The sequence below is a fragment of the Hyaloscypha bicolor genome (genome assembly GCF_002865645.1).
Source record: "Hyaloscypha bicolor E unplaced genomic scaffold K444scaffold_60, whole genome shotgun sequence".
Lineage (NCBI taxonomy): Eukaryota > Fungi > Ascomycota > Leotiomycetes > Helotiales > Hyaloscyphaceae > Hyaloscypha > Hyaloscypha bicolor.
The window spans coordinates 161,271-181,458 of NW_020194562.1; the positions used below are offsets into that span (position 1 = coordinate 161,271).

The 20,188-nt window shown below is 51.9% G+C and overlaps 6 protein-coding genes across 6 annotated transcripts; 1 reads left to right on the plus strand and 5 right to left on the minus strand.

Annotated features, from left to right (window-relative positions):
• Positions 1-144: 144 nt before the first annotated feature.
• Positions 145-2,491, minus strand: K444DRAFT_390511 (alpha/beta-hydrolase). The gene is made up of 7 exons (XM_024872435.1): positions 1,831-2,491; positions 1,481-1,784; positions 1,205-1,434; positions 1,099-1,158; positions 856-1,047; positions 753-806; positions 145-709 (listed from the first exon to the last, which is right to left on the minus strand). Exons 1-7 carry the CDS (start codon positions 2,363-2,365, stop codon positions 363-365), a joined length of 1,722 nt encoding a protein of 573 aa, XP_024737228.1. The 5' UTR covers positions 2,366-2,491; the 3' UTR covers positions 145-362.
• Positions 2,492-3,103: 612 nt separating this feature from the next.
• Positions 3,104-6,369, minus strand: K444DRAFT_721461 (phospholipase D/nuclease; the record flags this gene model as incomplete). The annotated part of the gene is made up of 5 exons (XM_024888521.1): positions 3,104-4,180; positions 4,226-4,904; positions 4,951-5,846; positions 5,892-6,020; positions 6,069-6,369. The coding sequence occupies 5 exons, from the start codon at positions 6,367-6,369 to the stop codon at positions 3,492-3,494; spliced, it is 2,694 nt and encodes an 897-aa protein (XP_024737229.1). The 3' UTR covers positions 3,104-3,491.
• Positions 6,370-6,719: 350 nt separating this feature from the next.
• K444DRAFT_560869 (uncharacterized protein) lies at positions 6,720-9,402 on the minus strand. The gene is made up of 6 exons (XM_024876914.1): positions 9,097-9,402; positions 8,506-9,045; positions 7,701-8,459; positions 7,591-7,656; positions 7,395-7,543; positions 6,720-7,346 (listed from the first exon to the last, which is right to left on the minus strand). Exons 1-6 carry the CDS (start codon positions 9,186-9,188, stop codon positions 6,787-6,789), a joined length of 2,166 nt encoding a protein of 721 aa, XP_024737230.1. The 5' UTR covers positions 9,189-9,402; the 3' UTR covers positions 6,720-6,786.
• Positions 9,403-10,568: 1,166 nt separating this feature from the next.
• On the plus strand, positions 10,569-13,597 carry K444DRAFT_663165 (uncharacterized protein; the record flags this gene model as incomplete). The annotated part of the gene is made up of 6 exons (XM_024886796.1): positions 10,569-10,925; positions 10,993-12,146; positions 12,192-12,455; positions 12,506-12,749; positions 12,847-13,058; positions 13,154-13,597. The coding sequence occupies exons 1-6, from the start codon at positions 10,733-10,735 to the stop codon at positions 13,595-13,597; spliced, it is 2,511 nt and encodes an 836-aa protein (XP_024737231.1). The 5' UTR covers positions 10,569-10,732.
• Positions 13,598-13,789: 192 nt separating this feature from the next.
• K444DRAFT_390623 (OPT superfamily oligopeptide transporter) lies at positions 13,790-16,951 on the minus strand. Its single transcript, XM_024872436.1, has 6 exons — positions 15,899-16,951; positions 15,845-15,853; positions 15,371-15,795; positions 14,900-15,324; positions 14,457-14,852; positions 13,790-14,405 (listed from the first exon to the last, which is right to left on the minus strand). The coding sequence occupies exons 1-6, from the start codon at positions 16,645-16,647 to the stop codon at positions 13,983-13,985; spliced, it is 2,427 nt and encodes an 808-aa protein (XP_024737232.1). The 5' UTR covers positions 16,648-16,951; the 3' UTR covers positions 13,790-13,982.
• Positions 16,952-18,213: 1,262 nt separating this feature from the next.
• K444DRAFT_721485 (uncharacterized protein) lies at positions 18,214-20,133 on the minus strand (the record flags this gene model as incomplete). The annotated part of the gene is made up of 3 exons (XM_024888522.1): positions 18,214-18,963; positions 19,095-19,202; positions 19,345-20,133. 3 exons carry the CDS (start codon positions 20,131-20,133, stop codon positions 18,628-18,630), a joined length of 1,233 nt encoding a protein of 410 aa, XP_024737233.1. The 3' UTR covers positions 18,214-18,627.
• Between the last annotated feature and the right edge of the window lie 55 nt (positions 20,134-20,188).

A 20,188-nucleotide genomic window follows, 5' to 3' on the forward strand; every position in this document is an offset into this window, starting at 1 on the left:
GTAGTATTCACCTCCAATTCTAGCTAAATACTTTGGAGCACCGGTGACGGACCGTGGCTCGTGGGGAATACGCTTATGTATGCTGATGCTGCATGGGTTCCTTGGCAAATTGGATTTGCGAAGTCGGTATGATGTGGATGACTATCCGCTTCCGAAAGAACGTCTTGAGAAGATGTCAGCGAGAGAGGGGTGGAAGGCCGTGCTTAAGAAGCTGAAGTTGGAATGAAGTAAAGGCAAAAATGGTCTTGATGGTCGCTTTCCTGGATACTAAATCAACAAATCAAAGAAATATCAGGACTGAAATCCATGATTGAAACACTGTACATTGAAAGTGGGCTCGAGTTAAACATTACCAATATTAATTAATGCACAAACGCCGCATCATTTGCAGCATAATAATCACAGACCGGTCTGTCATCGAAATCATGCTCCACATGTAACCCTTGACCCACCGGCGTCCCAGGTGCACCATTCCCCTGCTCTCCGCTCCCATCCGGTTTCTGGAACACCATGACGTTCTGTGAATTGTCTTGGTAGGGTGGCCATCCTACACCTGGACTCAGATCTCCCAGTGTGTTGGGATCGAGGAATGATGCAAATGAGATCCAGCCTTTTTGGACTTGCCGGGAGAGCGCAAGATCGAGGGGTTCGTTGATGCTGGGTTTGGTTGAGGGTCCCCAGACGTATGGGATCTCGGAGGCGTGGACGACTGTTTTGTCAGCCAGAAAATGAGAGGATAAAGGAGAACTTACTTTTTTCCCATGGTGCTTTGGCAAGGTCGGGTGGGATGATGGCATTGAATCTGTCTGTTCGAGCATGAGCATCGAAATTACTCTAAGGGATGAGTTGGCTTACACTTCCAGGTGTGGGAATACTGAGTAACGTTGCGGATCCATTCACGGCCTGGACAACGCTCAAAGATATCGGAAGCAATCTCAGTTGTGCGCTTCCATTCCGTTCCTCCAACTCCCTGGTCTGGAAATTCAGAGAGCGGATCAAGGAGAGCAATCTCTTCAAATACGGAGAGGGGAATAAACGGCAAGACGACTGAAGTTGTTTAGCATGGAAGCTCCAGTCAAAAGGCGGAAAACTATTTACCTTGTGCAAGCCCAACGATAAAAGCATCGGTCGAAATGTTGAAGACTGTAGGTATGACATCTGCAAATATGTCAGTCGCTGCGATCTCCAGATTTGGGTCTCTTACATGTAACTTCATCGGTCGTAAATCCCATGATCATGGGGACTTTTGTGAATTTCCCAGCAGCAGTGAGTTTCGAGGGGAAATCTGCGACAAACTTTCCATCTACGACCGGTTGCCATGGCCAAATGCTCGAAGGAAGAGGCGCCTTCGCTGCAACGGCATTTATAGCAGCCCAAAGCAGAGCCGTATCCGCACCCTGTACGCATTTAAACACATTTGAGGTTCCATTACATCTGTGACACCCGTCAGCTGCAGTTCTCTCCCGCATCCAGAACATACCCAATTCCCTCAACAACTAGATCCCAAGCTTGCTGATAGGTCGGCCAAGTAGGAGGAGGTGTAGGCAGAGTATCAGCTGGACTTCCGCTCTCCAGAATCGCGGCGCGGAAAAGGTCTTGATGCGCCCCGTTGTAAGCCGTCATCTGCAGCCCCACAGACGTAGCACCTGCTGATTGACCGAAGATCGTGACTTTCTCTGGATCGCCGCCAAACGCAGCAATATTATCATGCACCCATTTCATTGCAAATCTCTGATCAAGAAGACCCAGATTGAGAGCATTGTTGGCAATTGCATCAGTCCCAGCTTATCAAGTCAGCCCACGCCAAGTACCGTTGAGGAGAGGTCTTACCGGAAAATCCAAAGAAGCTGAGTCTGTAATTTATCGTCACCACCACAACCGGACTCTTGAGCTCAACGCTGTGATTCACCATCGATTGCGCCATATAATCATTCCCACTCCCTTGATTAAAGCCGCCTCCATGGGCATAAAACATAACCGGCCACGGCGGACTGGGGTGAAGCGATCTCTTTCCACCCTCGCACTTTGCCGGAGTGTAGATGTTCAAGACCAAACAATCCTCTGAGTTGCTTCCCACTGGGCCACCAGGAGCAACCCCTGTCCCAATCTCGAAGCAGCGATTGCCATAGGTTTGGGCTGCGATGGTACCTTTTGCTGGGTACTTTTCGGGTGGTTGGAGACGGAGGGAACCGAGGGGTGGTTTTGCATATGGAATGCCGGCCCAGATATCCACGTTGTAGGTGGTGTCTGTGAAGCCTACGTAAGTAGCATCATGCGTCTTTGCAGTTGGTCCTTCGTTGCGAGGAATCGAGACAGTGAGTCCGAGACCTGCAGAAAACAAGAAGGTCCACGATCTTGAAAACATTCTGAGGAGAGATTGAGCGTTTTGAAGAGATTAGATGCCTTGCATCTTCGCAAGAGACTTCGCAAGAATTAAATTAGATATTAGGACAGCTAGCGAGAGCTATGTAGGTCGCACCAAGTGAGATGCTGGCTGAATGCGGGTGTTCCTCATTAGTTCCAATGAGGGGTAGAAAAGTGGCTTGCAGGGCTGGCGCTGGGTTCCCGATCTGGGCGCTCCACGTGTAACAATATTGGCTGGGTAGCCTTTTCGTTGGATGCGCAGATATTGGGACCTGAGAATTTCCATCGCCGGTGTGCATGTCGCGAGTTACAGTAAAGCCGGTAATTTATACAGTGACATTGCAGATCGGGTCAGCACCCAGCCGCCTGATCCGGCTGCGTGGGATGAACGGTCGAACCCCGTGCATTTGGGCCGCTGCCACTTCATTAAGTTTCGGGTTGTGTATAGAGATTCGAACTAGTGTGCGAATGGAATCGGTGGCTAGCTAGACTTTTCAATGTCCCCTTTCTGCTCTGAGGTTGAGTTGTCTCTCTCATTCATTAATTGGACCGGAGTACCCCCGAGTAATGTGAAAATATGGCAGAAAGCCCGTTGTTTCCGAACCATTTCAGCCCCCATAAAGAATTGCTGAAAGCCAAACATGGTGCAAGGAGGAGACCGAATTATACTCGGAGAAAACAAATGAGGTGATCACTAACTCTAATGAGACAACGCTGGCTTAAAAAGAGGAAGCAATGAACCACTGCGTCGAAGCTGATCCAGTCTTAGTTCCTTGCATGAAATTATTGAATCAAGCTCGGCGAGGAAAAGAATCTGATCTCTACTTAGAGATGTCAGGATTGGAAGGAGCCCCGAAAGTTTAAATGACAAGACATACGGAGTAAGCTGACTGCATGCTCAAGTACGTCACAACCGTCTTCCATCCGGCCAATGAAAATGCATCTCGGGAAAAGGCCATGCTTACATATCCAGGCGGAAAGATCCCAACCTCCACCAAGGGAGGAAGCCAACTTGGGATTGAAAACGCAAGAGATGGCGAAAACCACGAAATGCTGCACGCACACTTTTACCCAACGTAAAACCATGCTAAACCCGTATCCAGAAAACATACCCCAACACTCACCTCTCAAGTATAAACCTCATCCGTCAACGCATTCAGCTTCAACCCACTCCTTGCAAAATCCACGCCATCCATAAACCGCAACGGCATCTCCACCAAATTCCCCCTGACCCTATCCAACCACTCCTTTAACTCCACCACACCCCCCGGAAACTCCTCCTTAACAACATGTCCATACGCATACTTCGGCTCCACTTTCTCCTCCCCCTCCTTTCCATTCCCCACAAAGTACTTCGAAAAGAAGTTCTCATAATCCTTCCAATTCCTCACATTATCAGCCGGCACACAATGGAACACCTTTTCAAAGACCTCCGTATTAGCCCGCGCCGTGCCATTCCACAGATTCCCAAACTCGCGGGACATCGGGTCACGGACGAGGAAATCGGCGGCGCTGCCCCAATCGTAGATGTTTGGGTCCTTGTTAATCGGCATAAAGTTCGCATCCGGTTTGGTGTAATCTTGATGTGGGAGCAGGCCCAAGTGTTTGCGGAAGAGTTGGCGACGGAGGGAGGCTGCGTAGCGAGAGGCTTGGAATGGCTGTCCGTCCATGACAGAGTCGATTGTTGAGGGGTCCTCGATCACGACTGCGATTTCGGAGTCGTGGTAGCCAAGTTGGCTGCGGTCGTTGAGGTTTGCGGAGCCGCAGATTACGATGCGGTCATCTGCGATCAGGAGCTTGGTGTGGATGTAGAGTTCTGACATATTAGCATTGCTGTAAAGAAACGAACGAGATGGCTCACCTTCGCTAACAAAGGCTTCCATTTCTTCTTCCTCGGTCCCGGACCAGGGGATATCTTTGATAGAAGGAACGCCGTCCGTGTAACACGGAGCAACACTGTCGTACTTGCTCCCATCAAGCACCTGAGACCCAGCTTGCTGGTATGCATCATATTCCGGATTCGCCTGGCCGGGAGCAGCGCCAGTCCCGTATCCTTGTCCATCATACCCCGCACCAACGAGATCATCGTGCTCCATTCTAGCATCTCTATACTGCACACCGCTCTCCTCCTCAACTTTCTTGATCGCTTGGCCGACGTTAATCCTATCGTAGCTCCGCAGGTTGTAAAAACGAATGTATTGCTTCGCATCCGGGACGCCCGCTTGTTCAATCGCTTCCATGATGCTGTGGCCGCCACGACAGATGCTGAAGTACTGATATTCCATGATTGCTCGCGTACCGAGACTGTCATCTGCGTGGAGATCTCCTGCGAAGGCGGGTACGGAGGGCATGCAGACGATGACCTTGTACTTCTCGCCGTTCTGATACGCTCGAACGCAACGCTCGACGATGGCGGCTCCAATCTTGTTCCTGACGGGGTGTTGTGCATCACTTGTTGCTGTAATGAAGAACTGGTTTTCGATGTAGATGAAGTGCCGACTGTTGCGGATGACTCCGATGTATGCGTTTGCAATGGAGTGCTGCAGGGTTAGCTAGAACGTAACAAGTTGAGGAGTGCCTTCCTACCTCAGTCGAAACACCATTACTCCACCGAGTGCAACTTCTCACCAGCTGGATGCCCATGCCTGAAGTTGGCTCGTGGAACCCTGCATCCCTGCCCAGGGTTCCGTGTCTTGAGATTTGACCGATTCCATCATGGACTCCGTCCCGAAGCCTGTCATAATACCCCCCAGCCCGACTAGCCATACCACTGAGGCCACGATGCTCACTTGAAGCCAACTCGGGATCCTCAGGATCAAGATCTCTCTCCACAGGTGCCAACCTGACATTCTTTCCATCAGTGTGGTAATACCCATCCGGGATATCCGCAAAAGTCAAGGTCAAGGCATGATACCGCCGATCCCTCTGAACATCATACTTTTCGTTGTAGATGAAGTTCCAACGTTGCACGAAATGAGCTCGCAGATCCTCGACAACTGGGCCCTGCAAGCACATCGAAAGATCAGACCATCCCATTCTTGCATTCTTCGTACGATCCAGTTTGTTGTCCATATACTTCGTGACATCCTCAAAATCGTAGATCCGAGCATTGTTGTAGTCCTGACCTGGGAAAACAGTCAAGTTGACGTCAGTAGGGTGCACGTCAACGGAAGGATGCGAGTTCGTGTCCCAGCGACCAAAACACATATCCAGACCGCCCATGAACGCGATCTTTCCGTCAATGAGACACAACTTTTCGTGGTGAGCCCAGTAGAGGATGATATCGTTGTTCACACCGTACAGTGCATGCAATGCATCCTCCCCAACATTCGCCAGCTTGAGAGACTTCAAGGAGAAGTTCTTGATGCCGGACAAGATCTCAGACTCGACTACTTGTCCACTAAGAGCATGATCCGGATGGCGGAAGACGGCGATGTTGGGATGCAGTGCCTCGAGAGCTTTTTTGGTGTGTTCGGAACATACTGCAACGGTTAGCTTCAATCCCCCTCATCCGGCTGAAAACCCACGTGTCAGGATGGCGGACACCTCTTTGTAGACGATGATGTTGACTTTGACCCCTCTTTCGGCTGCTGCTTGAAGCATTCGATCAAGCCGATACTGCTCATTTTGCGACGGGGGCCTTCTCAGATAGAGCTCTGCTTCAACTCAGCTGATTTGCCTCTGGAATGAAGTCTTGAACACACCTGGACTCAACCACCAGTCCAAGATCCAGATGCTCTCCTTTGCCTCCTCGAGAGCAATAGAAACAGCCCAGAAGTAGCCACAGCCATCAACAAACCACTTTGCATCGTTGCCTCTCCTCGCCGGCGCGAAGCTGTGGAATCGGTTGTCGCGGGTGTGCATATGCAGGTTGTGGCATGCCTCGTTCAGGTGAGTGTGTGAATGAATCTCATTTTCAATAGCCCCTTCGATGATGTTTAGCTCCTGCTTGATATCCGTGGCGAAGCTGTGAAGCGCCGCCTTTGCATCGTGGAAGAAAGACATTTTGGTGGAGTGGTGAGGGGTAAATCGCGGGGTTGAGGTGGGGTAAAAATCCTGATCAAGTCGTGTAAATTTGAAGGGACCAGCTCGTGGCAAGATATGGCACTCCCTTCTGCTTAAAAAGTGAGGCCACGTGTTTGTCGTGATGGTGAGATTTTGTGCAGGACCCGGGACCGTTAAAAACGTTCCGCCGCTGTGTTTTCAGGTGGCTCCCGCCAAAGGTGGAGCTGACCATCAGGGGTATCTCAACCAATCATATCGGGGGATCGTTCGAGCCGTTGTGGCTGAGTTTCCTTTGGTGTGGGGGACTCTCACGCGGTGAATACAGGCTGACAATCATTCTCGTGAGGCTGGAGGGAAACAGACAGATCATTTCATGATACCTTGTCCCGAGGCCAGCTCAAAGGACCAATTATCCAGCTATTCCATCTTCCCCTTGTACCACCGCCAAGTAATCGGCGGGCTGACATATCTCCCACTCAGAGCACAATGTCCAACTCCATCCGCAACACTCACCACTCCCCACTTCACAGGGACCAAAGCCACCTCGGGTTCGTCAGCCGCAGGGTGACAAGCGGCACTTATTGCCGCGCTGCAACTGCCAACCAGCGGCATTCCTTCCCGGTGCCTTCTCAAGCCCATTCCAACGCCTGCAATGAAAACTAACCACCCAATGCCAACGAGGAAAATCATCGCTATGCAAGAAAACCCACAAGTAAGTATAGACTGAGAAGTGTCAAACTTTCCATGCTCGTCGAAGACATCAATAGCTACCAGGAAGAGACTCTGTGAGAGGATCCAATGAGTGGCAACCGAGACGGATAGGATGGGAATTAAATATCGATACGGAAGTGAAAGGAAATACGTTGACCGCTGAGCTCCTCTTGGTGATGTAACTCTCAGCGGCCGACGCCGATATCCATAGTTGCTCCACTCTTTGGAGAAAGACATGCAAGTGTACATGCGATTGTACAGAATATCTAAGTGCTGATGAGAGGAGATTTTCAAAATGGTGAGGTTGACCTTACAGAGAAGTGACAAGAGTATTTGCGGTGAGTTTGCAAGCAGAACATTTTTCATCAGGCCATGACTACCAAAGATGGGATTGCTCCAGCGGATCAAGGAACTACTTGTGACTGCTCCAAAGCCCAAATTCCAGAGAGTGGTGAGATCGCTTCTGAAATAGATTTAGGAAGGTGGAAACCACAATCGGGTGAGACTTACGCTGTCGTTGTATTTGCAATTGCATATCGGAGCAGTACAGACAACGAAATGACTGCCACAGCGCAGCTAGGCAGTCAGCAGGTATGCCACCACCAACGGGGAAAACTTACACCGCATTTGACAGTACCCAACGACGAATTCCAACACCCTCGCACAGAAAATGCTTTTTAGGAATCCACCGCCTTGCCTTAGAAACTGGCCAAGCGCCTTCCCGGAAATCCTTCTTCGCTGCAATACACATCCCCACGGTATACGGATCGGGACTCTCGAGCAGACTGTCGAGTGCATCGCCTAAGGTCACAAGTGTTGGTTCCCTGCATTTCCAGAGCGTCATTACCACAGCCAGGAGCTTGAAAAAGTTGCAGGCCAGGACAACAACCATGATTGGTACAGCAAATTGAAGTCGACATTGGTCTTCCACGGTTTGGCTCAAGCAGTAATCGACTTGTTGACTGCCCATGAGCCAGGTATCATTGCTGAGAGCCACTGGGATGTTGCAATCGAAGTTATCAATGGGTATCGTCTCAAGAGTCATGTTTGACCCCACTGTGGTTCCGCATATCCAGGAATTCTGTGGCGCATTGTACGTCCAATCGAGGGTGCCCATCAGAGGGTTAGAGAGCTGGCCGTCCACAACAACTAGAGCATTTCTCCTTGACGAAAGATAATCAACACCATACTCCATAATACAAGCAGCTTGGTCGAGTCTCTCATAGCTTGAAATGTTCCGTTGCATCTCCGTCAGAAGAACTTGATGAAAGGCGTCGGATCCGGTCAAAGTCCAATTTGCGCCCTTGACGAAGTCCTGCGTGACCGCAGCAATCATGTATTCGTTGGCGGTGAGGCTGACGAAGATCGCAGAATTGAACCTACCACGAGTTAGTGAGTTACATGGGAGGTTCATCTGAATCTCACATCAGATGAAGAGGCACTGAGCTCGCTGCAAGGATGATCCATAAGATCAACCTCATTCGTCCAATCTTTGATAAATTCCTCACACTCTGTATCCCAATATCCAGCCAGGCCTTCTTGGCATGTGCTCTATCAACTTCCTGTCGCGTCGGCGAGCACAAACATTGCATACAATAATTGCTCGCGCCCAGTAACATGGTGCTCAGAATATTGATTCCAATGTGCAACCAAAGCCCAGTCTGCTTCACGGCATGACATGGTCCTCGATGAATGGTTCCAATGCCACCAGACAGACCGAAGGCAATGGCAGCCCATGCAGTCACCGTGACATTGAGGATCGAAGTTGCGGTGACGACCAGTAAACAAACGGCAGCTCCGCGTTGCCAACCCTTCCATGTTCTGGGTTTGTTTTCCACACCATGAGCGGAACCGCGAGGAGATAGTTGATAGAGGCGTTCATTTTCCTCTGGAAGCAGTTCTTCGGCACTGTGGTAGGTGTGGGGAGGCGGTTCAAAGAAGGGAGCCGACGGGGATTGCCAGGCACTTCCCAGTCGAATCAGACAATCAGTCAAGATGGAAAGGCCAGAGACTCACCTCAATTCTATGCTGTCTGGGTTACTGAAACTAGGATTTGGTGACGGTTGATATGAGCCTTGCCGTCTGGCGAGTCGTTGGTCGTACGACATCTGTGCGCGGTGCTGTATTCATGTAACCCGTCTGAAGGGCCCTCGAAGTACCAATGTATCATAGTATATGGACAAGCTCAGATAGCCAACAGCTGGGCCTTGACAGCGGGAGACTTAAATCATCAGCACCTTGATCGATGACTTTCATGATCTTGTAGATGTCCCTCTCCAGGCAATGACTCCACTGAGGCAAAAGCCAAGATAGGGATTGACGCATCTCGTAAGGCTGAGTGGGGGTCAAGTCAGAGATGATATGGCTCATAAATCTCCAACCTTAGGTTCGCCGTGGCTGAAGGCTATCGCCACAAGCAAAGCCAGATTTCAGGCAGAACATGCACTCGACCGATAGCCTCGTTCGGCTGAGCGAACAATCAAATGAGAGCCTTGTCCCATCTCAAGAAACATATGCAAGGTTTCGGGCTGCCAGGGTCCCAGACACATCAGCCCAACCTGGAGAGCTGGATTGGCAGAAAAAGGCCTCGGAATCAGTCACCAGAGACTACCGAGTCCCAACCGGCAGTCCAGCAATCTGGTTGGAACACGGAATTTGAAGAACGGAAGGCATAAAAGGGAGATCATTGGCCACGAAAATCAGTCACTTGAAGTCTTCTGATACGAGACCCTTGCTGTGTCACCCTGGGACGCGTCTGCTGGCCTTGGGAATTGCAGCTCAAGCGTCGATGGGGCCGATGGCGAGTGACGGGGGCGGTCGCAGTCCATGATATGATAGGACTCCTTGCTCGTAAACTCGGGACGAGATCTGGAGAAAGCGGTACGATGACCCGCGCCGTGTCACCGTATTCAAGGGTGCGCATCTGCCGAGGCGGGATTTGACCGAGGTGCGAAGAGCATGCGAGGGTGTGTGTGACGCGTGCTGGGGGAGGACGAAACGAAGCCGAGACGCGGCCTATCAATTTGAATATCTGATCTGGTGGATCAATCTGGGGAAACCCCCTGGTGAGCCGAGAGCACGTGATACATCTCTTCTGGCTTACAAACTCACACCTCGCCTCCCTTTCTTCGCGACACCTGCAGCATTGAGTCCTGATATGCCCTGACACGCCCTGACACGCCCTGACATGCCTTGACGAATTATTGTACCTATTTCCGTGGGCGCTAGCTTCCATCGACAGCTATCTTAGAAGTGATACACTGATTGAGTCTTATGGCTGTTCCAACCTTCACAATTCTCACTCGCCCTCGTCATGCTTCACCCCCTAATATATTCTCAGCCATGCGCAGAACTCTGCATTCTCATGGGATATCCCAATGCGACCGTTGTCACGGTGAACAGCAGGGAACACGGCCCGAGAGATTTCCTGCAACGAACGGCCAGGTGCAGCTCCCCCGGTAGCGTCGTGGCGGGCGCGGTTTGAGTTTGGCGAACTCGCGTCCACCTTGTCAGAACATCTCGACTCCACCGCCTCCTCGTCGACCCCAATGATCACCCCAGAATGTGCCATCGCTGGCGACATATCGTTCTTCGTCCACACGAACAACTCAATTCGCGCTGGTTCTCCACATGACTGTGCCCGTCATCCTAGATGGAGGGAACACCCAGCGCCAGCAGCAGTCGAGCTGCGGGGAGAAGCATCACCAAGGGTGCCACAAATCGGCCGCCAAAAGATCTCACAAAGCTCAAGGCCACACCGACAGCCTCTGGTCAGAGATTCCAGTGTCCGCGGTGTCCCAAGAATTTCAGCCGCATTGAGAATTTGACGCGGCACCAGGCCAACCGTTAGTTAAACCCGCTTCCCCGGATTCTGAACCCACGGCAAGCTAACTAACCTTAACACAACATCAGACGAAGAACAGGGGAAGTTCGCATGTCCCACCTGCAGGAAGAGGTTCACTCGCAGTGACCTTCTTAATCGCCATCGCCGCATTCATGGCGCCCAGCAAGAGCCCAAGTCCCACGTGACCCAGGGCGATTATTCAGGACCCGCCGCCCCAGGGTTTGACAACCGGCTTGCTCGCAGGTCAACGTCTCAGGATGGGCCCAGCAATCTCTCGAGTCTGGCTCCGAGCAATGTTTACCAAACTCAAATTCAGCCTCAAGGACTTACGTATGCGTATCAAAACGCGTTTCAGCAAAATCAGGCCCCCGGCCATCACTCCACAATGCTCAACACGGCGCCCCAGACTCAAGGGCTCACGAGCCTTATGGAGGCGGCTCTGGCCCCCCAAGGAGTTGGATCGTTCACTCCTGGAGAGAACATCAACCCGTTGCTATGGGACGGGTTCATGCGATTCGGCGAGAACAACAATTCGTACATGGGATCTTACGACGCAGACATGTCTTTTCATTTTTTTAATGCGGAGCAGTCTCCGAACTACCTCCTCGAGAATGATCTTATGAATACCTTCGATGACTTCGGCGACAACCCATACCAGTTCCAGTCTTTGCAATACGAACCCCCAGCCCCGCCAAACGAAAATGATTCAGAGGCAGAAGACGAGGAGGATACCACGGATTGGCCGGACAAAGCCTCACGGCCCGAAGGCTCACAAAGACGTACTCCTCGTGTTGTTCCTGTTCAACATCAACTAATATCCTGGGAACCTGTTCTCCAGGAAGCAAGAGCAAGTGGGCTCTCTCCCGCAACCATCAGGCCCCTCGATTCCGTCAACGATGACTTACGAGAAGTGATGCTTTCTTCTCTGAATGGGCCGAACTTCAGAAACGAGATATCAGGAGCAGAGATTAGCGATGTCATGTTCCCTCCAGCAGAAGCATTAGACTTTTTTATTCGACTGTACATGAGATACGTCCAACCCAGGTTTCCAGTCCTCCACCTCCCAACATTCGACCTGTACAATACTTCTCCGCTGCTCCTAATCACGATGATGTTCCTTGGCTCTAGCCATGCGACGACGGATCAAGGGCGGTTCTCTCGTCTCTTCCATGAGCATATGAGAGTTGCCGTTATCCGAATACAAGAAGCAGACAAGAAATTCGTAAGCGGGCCGCCTCCTATAGATAGCACAGCTAATCGTTCCTAGCTTCGAGATGTAGATAATGTTCTCACGTACTTCCTCCTCTGCCTGGCTGGGACATGGAGCGGAAGCAAGAATTCATACGAATTCGCCGAAGGTGGACGTGGGATTCTCGTTACAGCATGTCGAAGATGCCGCCTCCTCGACTGTCGACCATCAGCAAGCGTCGAAATAGAAAGCTACCTCCGGCCAGGGGTAAGTCAATTAGAAGCTACCTGGTTAGCCTGGGCCGAGACCGAGAAGCGAAAACGATTGGGGCTGTCCATCTATGTGCGTCTCTCTCCTTTTCGTAGCCTTTCTCCTGCTAACCATGGCTATAGATCTACGACTGCCAATACCCCACCCTCTTCAACAACCAACCCTACGTCAGCAAGGCTGAGACTACAACCTGCGCTTTCCCTTGCGCAGCGGCTTATTGGGACGCACCTACCGCTGAATCCTGGAAAATGGCCCTAGGACCGGCACTCACACCGCCGGTGACCTTCTACCTTCACGCCTTGAACTCCTGCCTATTACGAAAATGGATCAAGCCGCCACCTCCTATCGTGCCGACCAGCGAGTTTGGTATGTGGTAATCCGTTTGAGCATCGTTTCGTTTACTGGGTCTAAGCCAACTCAATATCTGTGAAAGCAATGTTAACCTGGGGGTTTTGGGATCTAGGCAAAATCGTCCTCATGTACGCCCTGCACACGCACGTGTTTGAATGGCGACAAAGCACCTCGATGCTGAACCCGACTGGTCTCCAAGGGACCTTCGGGAACGTCGACTCGGCGTACGACATCGGCGAGGGCCTCCGGGAACGCCGCAGATGGCTGAAAGACGGTTTAGATAGCTTCGCGGAATGCTACGGCGGTCCTGGGACTTCTGCCGGGGTATGGACCATCCTCCAATCTCGTGCCCCCTTTCCGAACCTTCTCGCCTACTTACTTTCCAACAAGAGGAGAACAGCTGACCGACGTGACCCCAGGCCTCCCTACTCCTCCAGCTCGGCTATGTAGCCCTCGACGTCTCCCTCTCAGACATGCACCTCGTGGCCGGGCGCTCGGTAAACAAGAACGACGCGTCGTTCGCCGAAGAGAATCTCAAGTACTGGGCCAACAGCGAGATCGCAGACTCGACCATGGGACACATCTACACCATGCTCGAGCTGTGCCACCACTGCATCAACGTCGGCGCCGTGGCGGATAGCTCTTACGAGGTGGCGGTGTGTTTGTTCACGGGAGGCATGGTGTGTTGGGCGTTCAGCAAGTTGAGGCTTGGCTTGGATGTGGCGGGGCGGAAAGAGCAATATGTAGAGCAAGTCCGGAAGGCGAGCAGTGCGTTGAGACAGATGGGGTGTTGGAGGATGTGTTCCATGTTTGGGACTATCTTGGCCGCGCTAGAGGCGAAGACTTCGCAGCCAGCGGTGTAGACGAGGAGACGTAGAGCGCATAGATGGGAAAGGTGGTAAGACGGACCAGAAGTTAGGTGCATAGATCGCATTGGACATCAAGATGAAATAAAGAGCGGTTGCACACGACAGTATAATATAGCATATCATTTATTAGAGATCATGATAAGAGGAAGAGAGATAAATCTTCTCATTTTAAAGCTGCCGATACTCTCACACCAACTCAGTTCTATTACGCTAACCAAACACCATACCCTCATATTGCAACAAGATATCCGTCCTTTCCCTTCCCTGCCCTTCGCTTTTCATAACACCTCTTCAAAACGCCGCTGATATATTACCCACGAAACTCCACGCTAACCGAACCGGGGGAAAAAAACACCGCCTCACCCTGCAAAACCCCTCTCTACTCATCACTCGGTAGCGCAAAACACCTCTCCACACTCCCCGCATTATTCCCCCACCAATTCGGCATCAGGAAAGTCTTCACGCTCCCCAGAAACAAAAAGATCAAGAGCTGATTCAGATTATACCCCGAGTCGAACGCCGCGCCCAGGATATAATTGTACCTCGCCCACAGCTCGTATTTCTTCCGATACGCCCAATACATGACAATGAAGCCGCCGATGATGGAGGAGAGGTAGCCGGTGCTGATGTTGCCGTAGAAGTTGCTGAGGCCGCAGAAGAAGATGGTGCTGTTCCAGAGGTGGAATTGCGCTTTGGGAAAGCGGCGGGAGAGGAGGTAGAGAGTGGCGGGTGTGAGGGCGCCGAGGAGGAAGCCGTAGGGGAGGGGCTTGTAGATTTGTTGGCGGAAGAGCTCTGCTGGGCCCTGAAGAAAGAGTCAGGCTGGATTTTGAAACGAGAATGGAGGGCAACTTACAACCAGCACGTATTGAATGCCCGCAGTCAATGACCCAGCAAGGTACTGCCCCGTCCATTGATGATTCGGATCCTCCATCGTGCCGTTAAGGTACTGCATCTTATTATCCAGTACCCATCGTATCGCGCCGTAATTGATCGGCACCCCGACCATGGTCCCCATCATCTGGGAGAAGAAGACGGTCTTTGGAGGGATGTGCATGTAGTGCCCGAGTTTCTGGTCCTGCAGCAGGTACTGGGCGCGGTACCAGGCGTCGCCAGCGATGGAGCCGTAGATGGAGGCGCCGATGGGGGACCTGTGGCCGGACCCCCCGTTGACCATCAGGCCGTAGAGCAGCTGGTTGGTTGTCCCGGTTGGGAGTTGGAAGTTGGAGATGCCGTAGAGCCATCCCAGTGGCTAGACATATTAGTGATGAAAGAAGATATTGAGTAGGGGGTACGTACGACGACAACCACGGCTCCGGTTAACAAGGCAATGAAGTACGTCCACACAGGGATGTACAAAAAGCCGCAAGCGAGCAGTGTGATGATGATGAGAAACGAGACGAGGAACAGAGCAATGTACCACCAGAGTGGGACCTCTTCATACGAGCGCATGAGGACATTCAGAGGATCAGTATATTGGTCATAAACCGACATCTTCCCGCGGGATCTCCATCGCTCCACGAATTTGCTGAGGGTTGCTTTGATGTGAGGGTACCCGAAGAATGCCATCCAGGCCAGGACAGAGGTGTAGGAAGCGTAGTCGAAAAACATATTCCACAGTTGCTGGGCACCGACATAGGGGATGCCGAATTCCGCATAAGCTGTTGTATTCAGCGTCATCTGCGGTGTTACAAGCAAAGTAGCCGGGTAAGTGGTTCCGTTTTCTGTGAATGTCAGCTAATTCCAAGAAGGTCAGTTGATATATCTTACGCAGAAACGCATCGTTGGACATCAAATGATGGTTCCAGACAGCCAGTTTACCCCATTTTGCGATTGGGAGGAGAATCCAACAGTTGACGACGAACGCGGCAAAGGCAACGACTTGCGTGTACCAAGGCGTCACAAACAAATTGCCCATCCCATCGATCGCATTGATATTCGACCAGTCAAAGGTCAAATTGAGGAAGCCCATGCCTCCAAGTCCCGAGCCAATGAAGTTTGCAACACCACTTCTTGGTGCAACCCAGCAGAGAAACGCAAGCGAAGAGAGAAAGGGGAAGATGAACTCTGGGAGGAATTGCCACAACGTGACACCAAGAATCACGGAGAAAAATACAATCGTCTGTCTTCTTGACACCGGGGAAGGGTATTCCCGTTGTTTGGTTTGCGTTTCGAACAACGCTGTTTGGCAAAGTCTATAAAAATCAGCATAAGTTTTCACATGAACTGGGAAGAGCTCCTCACGCATGATACCTAGAATGTCAGCGACGTCATTAGATATGGATCGGGAGAACTCACCACGGCTGCTGGGGGTCATAGATCAGGAAGTGACGGGCGATGGCTGCATACGAATATCCCGTCCAGGTAATCGCCAACATGAAGAACAAACACACTGCCGGATTGATTTTCTGATTGAAGTACACTTCTGCGAGAGAGATAGGAGTCCATGCCAGATTGTAATATGCTCCAGCGTTTGCAGCAATGACAACGAGCACGTGCTCCTTGACACTGAATGGGCCTGGGTTGGTGTTGAAGCTCCATTTTGTGAACGGGATCTTGACCTCGAGAGCTGGGATGAATCTTGCACACCAATCCCCCACATAACTGGCTGCTATTTGGACGAAGAATATCGAATACGGGGCTGATGTTGTCCGATATTGATTTATCTGCTCAAGGAAGGCTCCGGGGGAGACGAACAAGAAGACCAGCAGGAAATATCGGAAGGTGATGGTGGGAAGCGTGGTATCATCGTGCAAACTGACGACCCGCCGCACTGCCCACGGAAGCTCGTCGACGGCATCGTCGATCTCTGGCGCATCCTCCCCATTGACATTGACTTCCTGCGATGACGCCTGAGCCTGAGCCTGAGCCTCAGCCTTTTCCTTGAATATCTCATAATCCGACTTGGGCGATTGCACAGATTGGCTTGAGGCGTTGGAGCGGCCGTCTTGGACAGCCGTGGCCGAGGAGGCGTCCGAGTTTGAAACTAGTTCAGAGGTACTTGCCTTCAAATCGCGGCCCTCGACGCCATTCGGAAAGTACGACATCGTATCGTCGTGAACGGCGCTCGCGGTTGGGGGGGGCAGATCAGATTCCAGATCCAGAAGCCGTCAATGTCTGCGCTCCGGCCCGCGCTCGTCAGCAGCGATGGGTTGCGATGGGGATTCGAAGCATCGTGAAGAGGGAGAGCGAGCAAGAGCAGAGCATATTTGATTTCAAGACATGCTCAACGGCGTGGCGGCGGGAGACGATAACGAGTAGAGTTTCTGTGTGCGTGTGGCTTTTCGCAATCAGGATCAGGACGTGAGGAGGAGGAGGAGGAGTCGTTGCAGCAGCTGAAGTTCGTGCATGCTCCCCTGCTCTGCTCCGTGCTGGCTCTGGCTGGCTCTGGCTGGCTCAGAGGGGGCCTCCACAGCGTTCTCGCCCTCGACCTCGACCCCGACCCCGACCCTCCGCCCTTCTGGCCCCGGCGCTCATTTGTCCTGCCCACAGCGTCCCACAGTTGTGGCACGGGCGCTGGCCGTCACTGGCTGCCGTGCCGCAGCTCGCATGGGCAGGAAGCTAAGCACGGCTCGCCAGCAGGGAGCACTCCCGCTGTCGAAGATTGCAGGCTTACAGCATGTACATACTGTACTCCGTACTGTAAGTACGGAGTATGCATGTATGCATGTATGCACGCGAGATGGGCATCATGATTCATAGGGGTGCAGACCCCCAGAGGTGTGCTGCGCAGGGCCGGGGGGCCAGGACTCACAGGGTGCTGGACGGCGTTCCGCACCGTGAGCACTGTTCACCAGGCGCATCCACTCCCTGTCCCACGATGGGCTCCCCTTCCCTCCCTCCCGTCCCTCTGGCCACTCGCACGGCGGCCCTCGAAACCTCAGAGGCTATGCTTATCACTCGCGAGATAACGAGAGCTTCCAGCCAGGCAATACGATATCTGGTGGTACACTGGTACCAGCGGGGATGGCCTCACTGTGGCCCCTCTTCCTCGCACGATCCAAAACGTGGCTGCTGCAACATGCTGGGACACCCAGACCGTCATTTGGCCATACTTCCTGAGTTAGGGGAATATTAAGGGTATTATTACTTGCCTGAACTCTCGCCTCCCTGCTTCATCCACCGGATCACCCAGGCCTGCCCCCCCCCGTCCCCAAGATATCTTAGCGACTCGCACTGCGATCCCATTTTTGGACCCAACCCATCGGTAACGCGGCCCAGCGCTGACACTTGCAAGTATTGTCAGCAGTTCCGCTTTGGCGTGGACCATTCAGGAGACCGGTATCGTAGCGGTGACAGCCTCTTGGAGGCTTCATACCCCAGGAGCCGCCTCTTTACGGTACCTCCGTAGTCCGTTTCCGGTTGTCAGCCGTTTTGGTATCGTCAGAGTCCCTACTGCCGAATGGGTCGTTTCGCCTCCATCGAGTCCGAACTCAGCAGTGATGATCACATGGTATTCAGCCCTAGAGTGTGTCCTGAATTTTTCATTTATTGGATCGACGAAGCGAGTTCGGGCCCACACCTCCCTTCATTCGATGGCTGACCGCATGTCAAGGCATGGAGTGCGATCGCTGACAGATAAATTACAGTGTTTTCCGGATAAAAGGGGGCGGGTACTTCCGCTGCGCGAATACGACGGGGTCCGAATTGGGTCCTTATCTCCCCCTTCGGGACGCGTTACACGGTTCAATATATGATCACCGATGCAAGTTCAAGGGATTGCACGATGATAAATCCCGCTCAAGTAGAGACTGGGTTCCTGATCCAATTGGCTTAGTTTAGTACACTGTTGACAGTTGTTTGACGCGGAGGTGTAGGTTTAATTCGAGGAACACTGCAGTGAGAAGCCCGTAAATCCCGCTGAAAAATCTTCGAGATGTATGGAAAAGCCAGTGGGTGTGTGTATCAGTATCTGAGGAATGATTGGAAAGTGGGACATGATCACTTGATCCCAAGCATGTTGATGACCCGCACTCTTACGTGAGACAGATACACACCTCCAGAGTCCAGAGTCCAGACTTTGGAAATCAATCTCGGCTCCCACTTAGACACCCGGTTCCGGATTTGGAATGAAAGCGGAATGAACTTTTGCCACGGCGAACAATTGAACTCAATTGAAGTCGATATGTAGCCAAAGATAGAACACCGCCCGTCCTCCTCCATTTGTGCCTGCCGTTGGTCTGCACACCTTTACCAAACTTCTTTGATATCGCTATCCCAGCCTCTCGTCCAAAGGCCATGGATCTCAAGCAAGATGTGGCATGCGGGTACCCATGATAGAAACGTTCCGTGAGTTCACCTGCAGCATAAAGACCGGGAATCGGAACACCCTTTCTACGCAAAACTCTCGAATTAGTATCAACCTTCGGAACGCAGAAGTGAGTATTAGGTGGGAAGTCATCGCAACACCGTAATATGGAGGCTTGCTGATTGGATTGACCCAATCGGTTTCGTTTGGTGAAAGACCGGTTGTGGCTTTGCCGTCAAGACTTACGAGATCGAACGGCTTGTCATTGACAGCGACGTTGAACTCATTGACAGTGGTTTCGAGCTTCTGAGGATCGATTTGAGAAAATTGGCGAGCCCGGCAATCTGGTTTGCTCTGGAGGGTCCAACGTAATAAACCCAGCCGAGGTGGAAGGGATCCATCATCACAGAATCCGTCACAAAGTAGGCTTCGGAGGTCTGATCACGCCAGGTCTCAAGAGCTATCATCTCGAGCGTTGAGAGGAAGTGTCGTTTACCCTCGTCATAAAATCTCTTGCAGTCCTTGTTGATGACTGTTCCGTACTTGTGTCCCCACACGACCGCATCTGGCGTAGTCCCGAGTATCGACCAACTCGCAGTGCATCCCATCGAAGAACCCACCACGAAGGACCCAGCAGTTCCAGCACCGCGTTCCAGAGGTATGATGAGGCCAGCTCCTCGGCTATACTTGAGACTAGGAGTGGTCGAGGAAAGGTCGACAGTCTGATTGCTAACGCATCTGGTGAGCATCTCTTGGTTGGCTTCAAAACCGGCACAAGCCACATGACATTTGAAGAGGAGAGATCGTACAGGAGACCATCAGACTTGCGAACTTTGACACCACTGATTGCTCCTTGAGGCGAAGTCAGCCGCTTCGTCGCTTCTGTCTCCCGGAGTATGTCGAGATTGTTGTATGATTGTATTGCTCGAACATTTCTGAATAATAGCATTGCAACCGCCCACGGAAAAGACGAAGCGTTGATCTGTATCAAATTCCAACAACGCGTCTTCTCGACATAGTGATTGAGAGTGACGCCATGGCCCTCAAGATACCGAGCCAACAGTGGCACGGTTTGTCCCAGCTTTGCGTAGTATTCGAGATCAACCAAGTGCTTGCTAACCAACTTCACTCCCTTCATCCAATCTTTGTCGAAGTTGAGGTTTATGCCATCGTCCCGCTTGAGAGCCCCACATCGCTTCCCTCTCTTCCCGTCTTTCCTAGCTTTCGAGGAAGCTGAGAGTTGTGAAGCTGCCGGCAAATCCGGACCCAACCACAATAAGGTCATAGTTATCCGCTATGTTGAAGCGTTTAAAACAAATTTCTGCAAACAGTGAGCCTGG

What these genes read in the sequence shown, in the direction of transcription:
- K444DRAFT_390623 (XM_024872436.1), bottom strand. Translation starts at nt 16,647, where the DNA reads ATGTCGTACTTTCCGAATGGCGTCGAGGGCCGCGATTTGAAGGCAAGT. An exon ending in GTCCAACGATGCGTTTCTGC is followed by an intron (nt 15,325 to 15,370) that starts GTAAGATATATC and finishes TGACATTCACAG; the next exon opens with AAAACGGAACCACTTACCCG. An exon ending in GCATTCAATACGTGCTGGTT is followed by an intron (nt 14,406 to 14,456) that starts GTAAGTTGCCCT and finishes CTCTTTCTTCAG; the next exon opens with GGCCCAGCAGAGCTCTTCCG.
- K444DRAFT_560869 (XM_024876914.1), bottom strand. Translation starts at nt 9,188, where the DNA reads ATGTCGTACGACCAACGACTCGCCAGACGGCAAGGCTCATATCAACCG. An exon ending in TCAGTGCCTCTTCATCTGAT is followed by an intron (nt 8,460 to 8,505) that starts GTGAGATTCAGA and finishes AACTCGTGGTAG; the next exon opens with GTTCAATTCTGCGATCTTCG. An exon ending in AATACTCTTGTCACTTCTCT is followed by an intron (nt 7,347 to 7,394) that starts GTAAGGTCAACC and finishes ATCAGCACTTAG; the next exon opens with ATATTCTGTACAATCGCATG.
- K444DRAFT_390511 (XM_024872435.1), bottom strand. Translation starts at nt 2,365, where the DNA reads ATGTTTTCAAGATCGTGGACCTTCTTGTTTTCTGCAGGTCTCGGACTC. An exon ending in TACGACCGATGAAGTTACAT is followed by an intron (nt 1,159 to 1,204) that starts GTAAGAGACCCA and finishes ACATATTTGCAG; the next exon opens with ATGTCATACCTACAGTCTTC. An exon ending in CAAAGCACCATGGGAAAAAA is followed by an intron (nt 710 to 752) that starts GTAAGTTCTCCT and finishes CTGACAAAACAG; the next exon opens with TCGTCCACGCCTCCGAGATC.